Source organism: Gadus chalcogrammus, chromosome 4 (assembly GCF_026213295.1).
Source record: "Gadus chalcogrammus isolate NIFS_2021 chromosome 4, NIFS_Gcha_1.0, whole genome shotgun sequence".
Lineage (NCBI taxonomy): Eukaryota > Metazoa > Chordata > Actinopteri > Gadiformes > Gadidae > Gadus > Gadus chalcogrammus.
Window position 1 is genome coordinate 12164992 of NC_079415.1, and position 11168 is coordinate 12176159.

The 11168-nt window shown below is 41.1% G+C and overlaps 1 protein-coding gene across 3 annotated transcripts; it reads left to right on the forward strand.

Annotated features, from left to right (window-relative positions):
• The first annotated feature begins 436 nt into the window (after positions 1–436).
• Positions 437–11168, forward strand: LOC130380557 (myosin heavy chain, fast skeletal muscle-like). 3 transcript variants are annotated; one of them, XM_056587801.1, is made up of 39 exons: positions 437–658; positions 756–899; positions 990–1146; positions 1239–1266; positions 1411–1522; positions 1962–2054; positions 2137–2200; positions 2318–2416; positions 2555–2658; positions 2918–3056; positions 3179–3297; positions 3384–3533; positions 3624–3794; positions 3887–4187; positions 4331–4401; positions 5003–5090; positions 5196–5313; positions 5433–5556; positions 5649–5785; positions 5875–6130; positions 6228–6470; positions 6555–6731; positions 6826–6971; positions 7061–7151; positions 7240–7629; positions 7730–7856; positions 8031–8149; positions 8261–8457; positions 8543–8726; positions 8826–8991; positions 9093–9217; positions 9310–9618; positions 9708–9911; positions 10010–10135; positions 10214–10384; positions 10466–10570; positions 10660–10755; positions 10839–10970; positions 11148–11168. In XM_056587801.1, exons 1-39 carry the CDS (start codon positions 452–454, stop codon positions 11166–11168), a joined length of 5811 nt encoding a protein of 1936 aa, XP_056443776.1. In that variant the 5' UTR covers positions 437–451. The 3 variants fall into 3 exon arrangements, with proteins under 3 accessions (XP_056443776.1, XP_056443777.1, XP_056443775.1); XM_056587802.1 differs by lacking the exon at positions 11148–11168 and having other exon boundaries at positions 10839–11081; XM_056587800.1 differs by lacking the exons at positions 10660–10755; positions 10839–10970; positions 11148–11168 and having other exon boundaries at positions 10214–10471.

An 11168-nucleotide genomic window follows, 5' to 3' on the forward strand; every position in this document is an offset into this window, starting at 1 on the left:
CTACGGCATGTGACTATAGGTTGCTTTCGATAAAATTATTCTTATTTCAATGGGATTATACAGTTATTTAAACATACTCATGAATGTTATAGTCCATTTCCGTTCGAAGAGTTGCCACTAAATCCTACACACTGGACCTTTAAACAAATAAAACCGATTGACCACATGCATTGAATGACCAATGCATGTCATGCAGTGTGATTGTAATTTAAGAAATACGAACCAGCATTTACAATACACTGCACCTTCTGATGATGCTACAAATTTCCTCTGTCATATGAAATTGTGCAAATAACATGTCTTTCGATTTAAAGGCTGACACTTGAAGATTTCTCATTGGTAAGAAGAACAAGGTAAGAGTTATTTGACCAAAGCCATACCGATCTGTATAAAAACCATTTGAGCATATGAGATACATCAAAACATTTTATTTTCACAGTAAGCGGCCACCATGAGTACGGACGCGGAGATGGCCATATATGGCAAGGCTGCGATTTACCTCCGTAAGCCAGAAAAGGAGAGGCTTGAGGCCCAGAGCACGCCCTTTGATGCCAAGAGTGCTGCATATGTGGCTGATGCTAAGGAGCTGTACGTCAAGTGTACCATCATTAAGAAGGAGGCTGGCAAAACCACAGTGAAAGTGTTGGCTACGGAAGAGGTATGCTGCTTGTGATTTATTGCTATGCAGAAAATAGTTTGAAACGTTTAAAGGTAAAAAATGAAACGAAACAAAAGATGGGGTGCCTTTTTTTTAGGAGAGAACAGTCAAGGATGATGATGTCACACCCATGAACCCTCCCAAGTACGACAAAATTGAGGACATGGCCATGATGACCCATCTCAATGAAGCCTCTGTGTTGTATAACCTCAAAGAGCGTTATGCAGCATGGATGATCTACGTAAGATATTTTACCAACTAAATGAAGTAAAATAATATCCAATGATATCCCAGATCATATTAATGATCATGTCTGAACGATTTCCTTCAGACCTACTCTGGGCTGTTCTGTGCCACTGTAAACCCGTACAAGTGGCTCCCAGTGTACGATCAGGAGGTTGTCAATGCCTACAGAGGCAAGAAGCGTATGGAGGCACCACCCCATATCTTCTCTGTCTCTGACAATGCCATCCAGAACATGCTCACTGGTATGTACAAGAAAGTCGGGCAAAAATAAATGTTATGATGTATGGTCAACATTTTTGGATAAATGTAATACTTTGAATGTTTTTTTTTGCAGATCGGCAGAATCAGTCTGTCTTGATCACGTAAGTTTAAACCTGATGGTGTTGAGTTGGATGATTCAACATTACGTTGAATCATCAACATTAAGTAAAATATGACCTCACAAAAATTTCATGAAGAATCAGACAATGGAAAAAAACTCTAAATTACCTCATTTTCATACCCAGTGGAGAATCCGGTGCTGGAAAGACTGTGAACACCAAACGTGTCATCCAGTACTTTGCTACCATCGCAGTGGCTTCTGACAAGAAGAAGGACCAAGCCCCTGGAAAGATTCAGGTATGCTTTAAAAAAAAAAATATATATATATATATATTAGGGATGGGCGTGAGGAATCGATTACTCGAGTACTGCTCGTTACAAATGAACTCGGTTGGTGGACAGGCAAACTCGAGTTTGCATAAACACACACAAAGTTTTCTGAAGCAAATGTATACATTTTCTGTGCGGCGCCATTAACGCATGCCGTGGGCACAAAGCAAATGAAATGTATCAAATTTGTGTGTGGCACGTGCCGTGCCGTGTGCAGGCACGCCAGAATTCAAAAAGTTAAGAGATGGCGGTAAAAGCAAAGCGCAATAAGCGTAATCGATTCCTCACGCCCATCCCTAATATATATACATATATACATTTAAAAAAAAAACATGACAGACATGACACACACAAAGGATGTAGGATGACCTGAGAACTGAGGATCAATACTGGAACTTCATCATAGGGGTCACTGGAGGACCAGATTATTGCAGCCAATCCCCTGCTGGAGGCCTACGGTAATGCCAAGACTGTGAGAAATGACAACTCATCTCGTTTCGTAAGTACAAACTTAGTATGTCAAACAAATTAAATGACATACTTGATCTTTGAAAAAAAACTGAAATGAGGCTTTTCTACAGGGTAAATTCATCAGAATCCATTTCGGTGCAACTGGTAAACTGGCCAGTGCTGACATTGAGACGTGTAAGTATCTTGTATCCAAATAACAACAAATTAACTCTCATTATTGGGGGTCTCATAATGGGTTTTGATCTCTTAATGTGAATCAAAACATAATAATAATATTTTAAAACCATGAAGATCTGCTGGAGAAATCCCGAGTGACATTCCAGCTTCCCGATGAGAGAGGCTATCACATCTTCTTTCAGATGATGACCAACCACAAACCTGAGATTATTGGTAAGATTAGTAGTGAGAAATAAATGTTGCAGTAAGATGTATTGTTATATAGGGTTGCCTTTAACTTATCATTCAGGATTCTGAAGTAGAAAAATAACAATTAGAATCATTAAAGTGACCATTTTCTATTTTCTGCAGAAATGTGCCTCATCACCACCAACCCCTACGACTTCCCCATGTGCAGTCAGGGTCATATCACTGTGGCCAGCATTAATGACAAAGAGGAGCTGGATGCTACTGATGTGAGTCAATGTTTACAACTACCTTAGGTAGGTATTTTAATCGGCAGGGACTAACCGGGACCAGAAAACTATGAGGACTTTAACTCAGTGTTACAGCCTGCGGAATCTACTCAGAATGGTTTCAGCCCGATCTCAGTGCGCTCTGCTCTGTCCGCGTACAGCAGAATCAGGAAATCTCTGTACAGTACAAACCAAGGTAGAGTTAATAGAGACTACTCTTTGAATTTAATTTCATATTATATACTTTATTTTCCTACAGGATGCTATTGATATTTTGGGTTTCAATGGTGAGGAGAAGAATGCCATCTACAAGTTCACGGGTGCTGTGCTTCACCACGGTAACTTGAAGTTCAAGCAGAAGCAGCGTGAGGAGCAGGCTGAGCCTGACGGCACTGAGGGTGAGTTAAAAATGTTTTAAAACAACCACTGAACATTTCCAAAGTCCAGGTTTGCTGTCATTCAATTTATTCACTATCTGTACGAATTTGTCATCATTCTTTCTTTCATATGAAAAATGCAGAGGCCGACAAAATCTCCTACCTGCTTGGTCTCAACTCTGCTGACATGCTCAAGGGTTTGTGCTACCCCAGAGTGAAGGTCGGAAATGAGTTTGTCACTAAGGGACAGACAGTACCTCAGGTATGGAAATACCAAGGAATACCTTTCAAAAAGTAATTGCAATAGTTGTAATTTGTATGTATATCTAATCTTCCACCACGCTCTAGGTATACAACTCAGTGAGTGCCCTGGGCAAGTCTATCTATGAGAGGATGTTCTTGTGGATGGTCATCCGTATCAACCAGATGCTGGACACCAAGCAATCAAGATCATCCTATATTGGGGTGCTGGATATTGCTGGTTTTGAGATCTTTGATGTAAGATTGAATTTCTTATAACAACAATTTCCCTGGCTAAAAGCAGTGTCTACGTGGATGAACGTTCTCTAAACTAATGTTCTCTATCAGTACAACAGTATGGAGCAGCTGTGCATCAACTTCACCAATGAGAAACTGCAACAGTTCTTCAACCACACCATGTTCGTCCTGGAGCAAGAGGAGTACAAGAAGGAGGGCATTATCTGGGAGTTCATTGACTTCGGTATGGACTTGGCTGCCTGCATTGAGCTTATTGAGAAGGTAAACATGACTTATACAACTAAATATCACAATTCTAAGTCTGATTCAAAACTATCTTATCGTAATGTTTCCTAATATGTTTTTCTGCATAGCCAATGGGCATCTTCTCCATTCTTGAAGAAGAGTGCATGTTCCCCAAAGCCTCAGACACTTCCTTCAAGAACAAGCTGTATGAACAGCATCTTGGCAAAAACAAAGCATTTGAGAAGCCCAAGCCGGGGAAGGGCAAGGTTGAAGCTGACTTCGCCATGGTGCACTATGCTGGTACCGTGGGCTACAGCGTCGCGGGCTGGCTGGACAAGAACAAGGATCCCCTGAATGACTCTGTTATTGGACTGTACCAGAAGTCCTCAAACAAACTGATGCCTGTCCTGTACCCCGCTGTAGTGGAAGGTACATATTCATACCATGTCATCATAGTTAAAAACTGTTGACCCATTATATTGTAATACCCATTTATTTTGAAGCCATTTATTGCCTCTATTTTATAAACAAAAATGGGAACATTTTTACTAATTAACAATAATCTAAAACAGAGGTCGGGGGTGCAAAGAAGGGAGGCAAGAAGAAGGGTGGCTCCATGCAGACTGTGTCATCACAATTCAGGGTAAGGTTAAACAAGCAATTACATGTAGATATTAGAGCTGTCAAGCGATTAAAATATTTAATCGTGATTAATCGCATTAATATCATAGTTAACTCACGATTAATCGCAATTAATCACAAATTATTTTTCTATGCTAAATATCCCTTGATTTTTTTTGTCCCATAATTCTTCTCATTTGAATTCTCTTATCAACATGGTGAAGTGCATCGGCTTGCCTTGTGCAAATGATTTTTTATTGATAACAACATTGGCATATATTGATCAAAACAGGACGATACAAAAAAAAGAGCCTATAGTGCAATTAAACGACTGCTTTGAACAAATGTCATTTGAACATAGCAGTCAGGCTACTGCTTCTTTGTTTTGAGCCAAAAAAAAAAAAAAAAAATATTTTTTATATATAATAATTGCGTTAATCGCGCGATAAAATTTTAACGCCGTTAAAATTGGTTTGCGTTAACGTCGTTAATAACGCGTTTAACTGACAGCTCTAGTAGAAATACATGTAATTTGATGCCATATTTCATATGTATTCTCTGAATTTGTTCTTTATCAGTTAATTTGTATATATTTCATATTTTATTCTGTGATGTGTCTTTAGGAGAACTTGGGCAAACTGATGACCAACCTGAGGAGCACCCATCCTCACTTTGTGCGTTGTCTCATTCCCAATGAAATTAAACTACCAGGTAATATTTCTTCAAATAATCTCTACATTCGAGGTTGATGTTTTAGTAGGAAATAGCAAAATGAATGTCATATTTTAAAAGTAAAAAATCTATAACACTTCACAGGAATGATGGAGAACCACCTGGTTATCCACCAGCTGAGATGTAACGGTGTGCTGGAGGGCATCAGAATCTGCAGAAAGGGCTTTCCCAGCAGAATCATCTATGCTGACTTCAAGCAGAGGTATTACCTAATTGACAGAACAATTCTATTGTCACGATAATACAATTCCTTTGCCTACATATTTAAAACTTGTTTATATACACCTTTCTTTTAAACACTTAACATACTCACTCCTATAGATACAAAGTACTGAATGCCAGTGTCATTCCTGATGGACAGTTCATTGACAACAAGAAGGCTTCTGAGAAGCTGCTTGGATCCATTGATGTGCCTCACGACGAGTACAAATTTGGACACACCAAGGTCTGTTTATTGTTGTCAAAAATTAAATATTTACCGGATACTTCCCTGATACTGAAAGATAGTCTCTGACAAGATGTCTTTCTTACATTAAGGTGTTCTTCAAAGCTGGTCTTCTGGGTACTCTTGAGGAGATGCGAGATGAGAAGCTGGCATCTTTGGTCGGAATGATTCAGGCTCTCTCTCGGGGTTACCTCATGAGGAAGGAGTATGTGAAAATGACAGCTACAAGGTATGTTTCAAAAGATTGATACATAAGAAGTTTTGCTATTTTGTCAAATCAAAAATGTTGCATTAAAATGGACTGCCTTTTCGCCACAGGGAAGCTGTTTACACTATTCAGTACAACATCCGCTCATTCATGAATGTCAAAACCTGGCCATGGATGAAGGTGTACTACAAGATCAAGCCTCTTCTGAAGACTGCTGAAACGGAGAAGGAGCTCTCTGCAATGAAGGAGAACTATGAGAAGATGAAGACAGACCTGGCCACTGCGCTGGCCAAGAAGAAGGAACTTGAGGAAAAGATGGTTTCTCTACTGCAGGAGAAGAATGATCTTGCGCTGCAAGTGGCCTCTGTAAGTAAAAATGTTTATCCGTCTCAACATGTACACACAATGAGATACATGTGATATGATATTTGATATGACTGATATGATGACACATTTTAAACAGGAAGGAGATAATCTGAATGATGCTGAAGAGAGGTGTGAGGGACTCATCAAGAGTAAGATCCAGCTGGAGGCTAAACTCAAGGAGACAACCGAGAGACTAGAGGATGAAGAGGAAATGAATGCTGAGTTGACTGCCAAGAAGAGGAAACTGGAGGATGAATGCTCTGAGCTCAAGAAGGACATTGATGACCTGGAGCTTACCTTGGCCAAAGTGGAGAAGGAGAAACATGCCACTGAGAACAAGGTTTGCAAAGATTCTTTGAAAGGAGATTAAATAAAATACAAATAAGCATGTTCCACGCATTACACATAATTTTGTTTTGTTTAGGTGAAGAACCTTACAGAGGAGATGGCCTCTCAGGATGAGAGCGTTGCTAAGCTATCAAAGGAGAAGAAAGCCCTCCAAGAGGCACATCAGCAGACTCTTGATGACCTACAGGCAGAGGAAGACAAAGTGAACACTCTGACCAAGGCCAAGACCAAGCTTGAACAGCAAGTGGATGATGTGAGGTTCCTTTCTAACCCTCCTTTCTGACATTAGAAAAAACATGGTTATTCTTTTGAAATGCAGTCAAATAAAATATAATTTTTAATTGCAGCTTGAAGGTTCTCTGGAACAAGAGAAAAAACTCCGTATGGACCTTGAGAGAGCCAAGCGAAAGCTTGAGGGTGACCTGAAATTGGCTCAGGAATCAATAATGGATCTGGAAAATGACAAACAGCAGTCTGATGAGAAACTCAAAAAGTAATGTGATTGAACAAAAATCGTGCTTTTGATTAGAAAGATTCACAAGAAGTATGTTAATAAGTTATGTGGTATTGTTTCATCATCAGGAAAGACTTTGAGACCAGTCAGCTTCTAAGCAAGATTGAGGATGAGCAGTCCCTGGGTGCTCAGCTTCAAAAGAAGATCAAGGAGCTTCAGGTAAGACAATATATATGACAATCCCACATGAATGTTTCATAAATATTAGTACATTCTTACAAAGTATTATGTGTTCCTTACTTATTAGGCCCGTATTGAAGAGCTGGAGGAGGAAATTGAGGCTGAGCGTGCTGCTCGTGCCAAGGTTGAGAAGCAGAGAGCTGATCTCTCCAGAGAACTTGAAGAGATCAGTGAGAGGCTTGAGGAGGCTGGTGGAGCCACTTCTGCTCAGATTGAGATGAACAAGAAGCGTGAGGCTGAATTCCAGAAGCTGCGTCGTGACCTTGAGGAGTCCACCCTGCAGCATGAAGCCACTGCTGCTGCTCTGCGTAAGAAGCAGGCTGACAGTGTAGCAGAGCTGGGAGAGCAGATTGACAACCTCCAGCGTGTCAAGCAGAAGCTTGAGAAGGAGAAGAGCGAGTACAAGATGGAGATTGACGACCTCTCAAGCAACATGGAAGCAGTTGCAAAGGCCAAGGTGAATTATCTTTCAAATTAAAAATACCATATTATAATTAATACTATATAATCTGTATAAGAAACCACTTGTGCTAACAAGTAAAACGTTGTATCACCAGGGAAATCTGGAGAAGATGTGCCGTACCCTGGAGGACCAGCTGAGTGAAATCAAGGCCAAGAGTGATGAGAACAGTCGCCAGATAAATGACATCAGTGCTCAGAGAGCAAGGCTGTTGACAGAGAATGGTAAGTATTCACAATTACTTAAAGAAAAACCTGCATATTAGAATAGCCCTAATGATAACCATAAATAACCTTAACACTAACCACCAACAAATGCAACCCAACCTTATTCATATATTTAGGGGGAAAATGTGGTATTGCTATATTTTATAGCTAACAATTTATGTCATCACCTAGGTGAGTTTGGTCGTCAGCTCGAGGAGAAAGAGGGTCTCGTCTCCCAGCTTACCAGAGGCAAGCAGGCCTTTACTCAGCAGATTGAGGAGCTGAAGAGGCTCAATGAGGAGGAAGTCAAGGTAAACCATCATTTTTATTCATTTAATTTCATGATTTCATTATGTCATTGCAGATTTTACATTTCTGTATATTTAGATGTGTGAATTTATTGAGACAATCACCTTTTGCAGGCCAAGAATGCTCTTGCTCATGGTGTGCAATCAGCTCGCCATGACTGTGACCTTCTGAGGGAGCAGTTTGAGGAGGAGCAGGAGGCCAAGGCTGAGCTGCAGCGTGGAATGTCCAAGGCCAACGGTGAGGTGGCTCAGTGGAGGACAAAGTATGAAACTGATGCTATCCAGCGCACTGAGGAGCTAGAGGAGTCCAAGTGAGTCAAATATTTAATATCTTATCTAAAGTACACGTTCTATTTGATGAATGTCCACAAATTAAACCATGTGATACTTTAACAGGAAAAAGCTTGCCCAGCGCCTTCAGGAGGCTGAGGAACAGATTGAGGCAGTGAACTCAAAGTGTGCCTCTCTGGAGAAGACCAAACAGAGACTCCAGGGTGAGGTGGAGGATCTCATGATTGATGTGGAGAGGGCCAACGGACTGGCTGCCAACCTTGACAAGAAGCAGAGGAACTTTGACAAGGTGTTTTGTCATTCATTGAGATGGCCGTTTAAATAGTTTTATCCTTTTATTATTCTTCAAGTGATTAACATGTACCGCTTTATTAACAATATTGTGCAGGTTTTGGCTGACTGGAAGCAGAAATATGAGGAGGGCCAGGCAGAGCTTGAAGGAACTCAGAAAGAGGCTCGTTCTCTCAGCACAGAGCTTTTCAAGATGAAGAACTCCTATGAAGAAGCTCTGGATCAGCTGGAGACCCTGAAGCGTGAAAACAAGAACCTCCAACGTGAGTTAAACTGATCATTTTGGCATCAATGATTCCTATATTACTACATATATAACTTTATTGGAATTCATGCAAACAACAATATTTAACCCTCTCAACAGAGGAGATTTCTGACCTGACTGAACAAATTGGTGAGACTGGAAAGAGCATCCATGAGCTGGAGAAATCCAAGAAGCAAGTGGAGACAGAGAAGAGTGAGATCCAGACAGCCCTAGAGGAAGCTGAGGTGACTACAAAAAAAAAGAAAGAATCTAGTGAAATTGTATTTATTATGAAATAGAATATGTAATGAATATGCCAACATTGTTTATAATTTAGGGTACTCTGGAGCATGAAGAGTCCAAGATTCTGCGTGTCCAGCTGGAGCTCAACCAGATTAAGGGTGAGGTTGACAGGAAGCTGGCTGAGAAGGATGAGGAGATGGAGCAGATCAAGAGGAACAGCCTGAGGATCACTGACTCCATGCAGAGCACGCTGGACTCTGAGGTCAGGAGCAGGAATGATGCCCTGAGAATCAAGAAGAAGATGGAGGGAGATCTGAATGAGATGGAGATCCAGCTGAGCCATGCCAACCGCCAGGCTGCTGAGGCTCAGAAGCAGCTGAGGAATGTTCAAGGACAACTGAAGGTATGAACTAAACTACTGTACAGGGCATAATATCTGGACATTTGTTTCCTGTTGTGACATCTTCCATGGTGTTTTCATTTTCATTTTAGGATGCCCAATTGCATCTTGATGATGCTGTCAGAGGAGGTGAAGACCTGAAGGAGCAGGCGGCCATGGTGGACCGTAGGAACGGTCTCATGGTGGCTGAAATTGAGGAGCTGAGGGCAGCTCTGGAACAGACAGAGAGAGGCCGCAAAGTGGCTGAGCAAGAGCTCATTGATGCCAGTGAGCGAGTTGGACTTTTGCACTCTCAGGTAAACAAACAAACATATTCTTCCAAGAAATGCTCCCAAGTTCCCTAAAATATTTAGCAAGATTATATGCGTGTCATAAACACTGACATTCATTTTAGAATACAAGTCTTCTGAACACAAAGAAGAAGCTGGAGACTGACCTGGTCCAAGTCCAGGGCGAGGTGGACGACACCGTCCAGGAATCCAGGAATGCTGAAGAGAAGGCCAAGAAGGCCATCACTGATGTAGGTTTTGTATTATTTTCTTATTTCATTGAATTGGACATTGCTTGAACTTCTGATTAATGTTATATTTTATATTAGGCTGCCATGATGGCTGAGGAGCTGAAGAAAGAGCAGGATACTAGCTCTCACCTGGAGAGGATGAAGAAGAACCTGGAGGTCACAGTGAAAGACCTGCAGCACCGCTTGGATGAAGCTGAGAACCTGGCCATGAAGGGGGGCAAGAAGCAGCTCCAGAAACTGGAGTCCAGAGTAAGATACTGGCAAACATGGATGTATTTACAGTTCCAGCATAATAAGAGTATATTTATTGAAAATATTTGATTTCTTAAGGTGCGTGAGCTGGAAACAGAGGTTGAGGGAGAACAGAGACGTGGAGTAGATGCTGTTAAGGGTGTCCGCAAATATGAGAGGAGAGTGAAGGAACTCACCTACCAGGTATGCCAGCTTACATTGAAAATAATATATAAATCAAAGAATATCAGAAAAGACTACAGTCTGAGACAGAACCATTTTCATTACTTTAGACTGAAGAGGATAAGAAGAATGGTGCCAGACTCCAGGATCTTGTTGATAAGCTGCAGCTGAAGGTGAAGGCTTACAAGAGGCAGGCTGAGGAAGCGGTAAGTAGAAACAATGTAACAAAATCAGGTTGTTGCATCAATTTTGTACTTCTTATTTGAACAAAACATGAATGTTCCAACAGGAGGAGCAGGCCAACTCTTACCTGTCCAAGTGCAGGAAGGTTCAAAATGAGCTGGAGGAGGCTGAGGAACGTGCTGACATCGCTGAGACTCAGGTCAATAAGCTGAGGTCTAAGAGCCGTGATGGTGGCAAGGTAAGATCATCACTGTATAATGGTCTGTTCAAAAGCTGGGAGATTTACCACTTTGCAACTTGTCCAGGTGTACAAGGCATCTCAAACACACTATAAGCCCATTGACTCAGAAAGAAATTAAATGCAAACAAAAATGTTGGTTGGTTTAATCATTATCTTTTTTTTTACCTTCCCCAGGGAAAGGAGGCAGCTGAATAA

What these genes read in the sequence shown, in the direction of transcription:
- LOC130380557 (XM_056587802.1), top strand. Translation starts at nt 452, where the DNA reads ATGAGTACGGACGCGGAGATGGCCATATATGGCAAGGCTGCGATTTAC. An exon ending in CTGGTTTTGAGATCTTTGAT is followed by an intron (nt 3,534 to 3,623) that starts GTAAGATTGAAT and finishes GTTCTCTATCAG; the next exon opens with TACAACAGTATGGAGCAGCT. An exon ending in GTGAAAATGACAGCTACAAG is followed by an intron (nt 5,786 to 5,874) that starts GTATGTTTCAAA and finishes TTTTCGCCACAG; the next exon opens with GGAAGCTGTTTACACTATTC.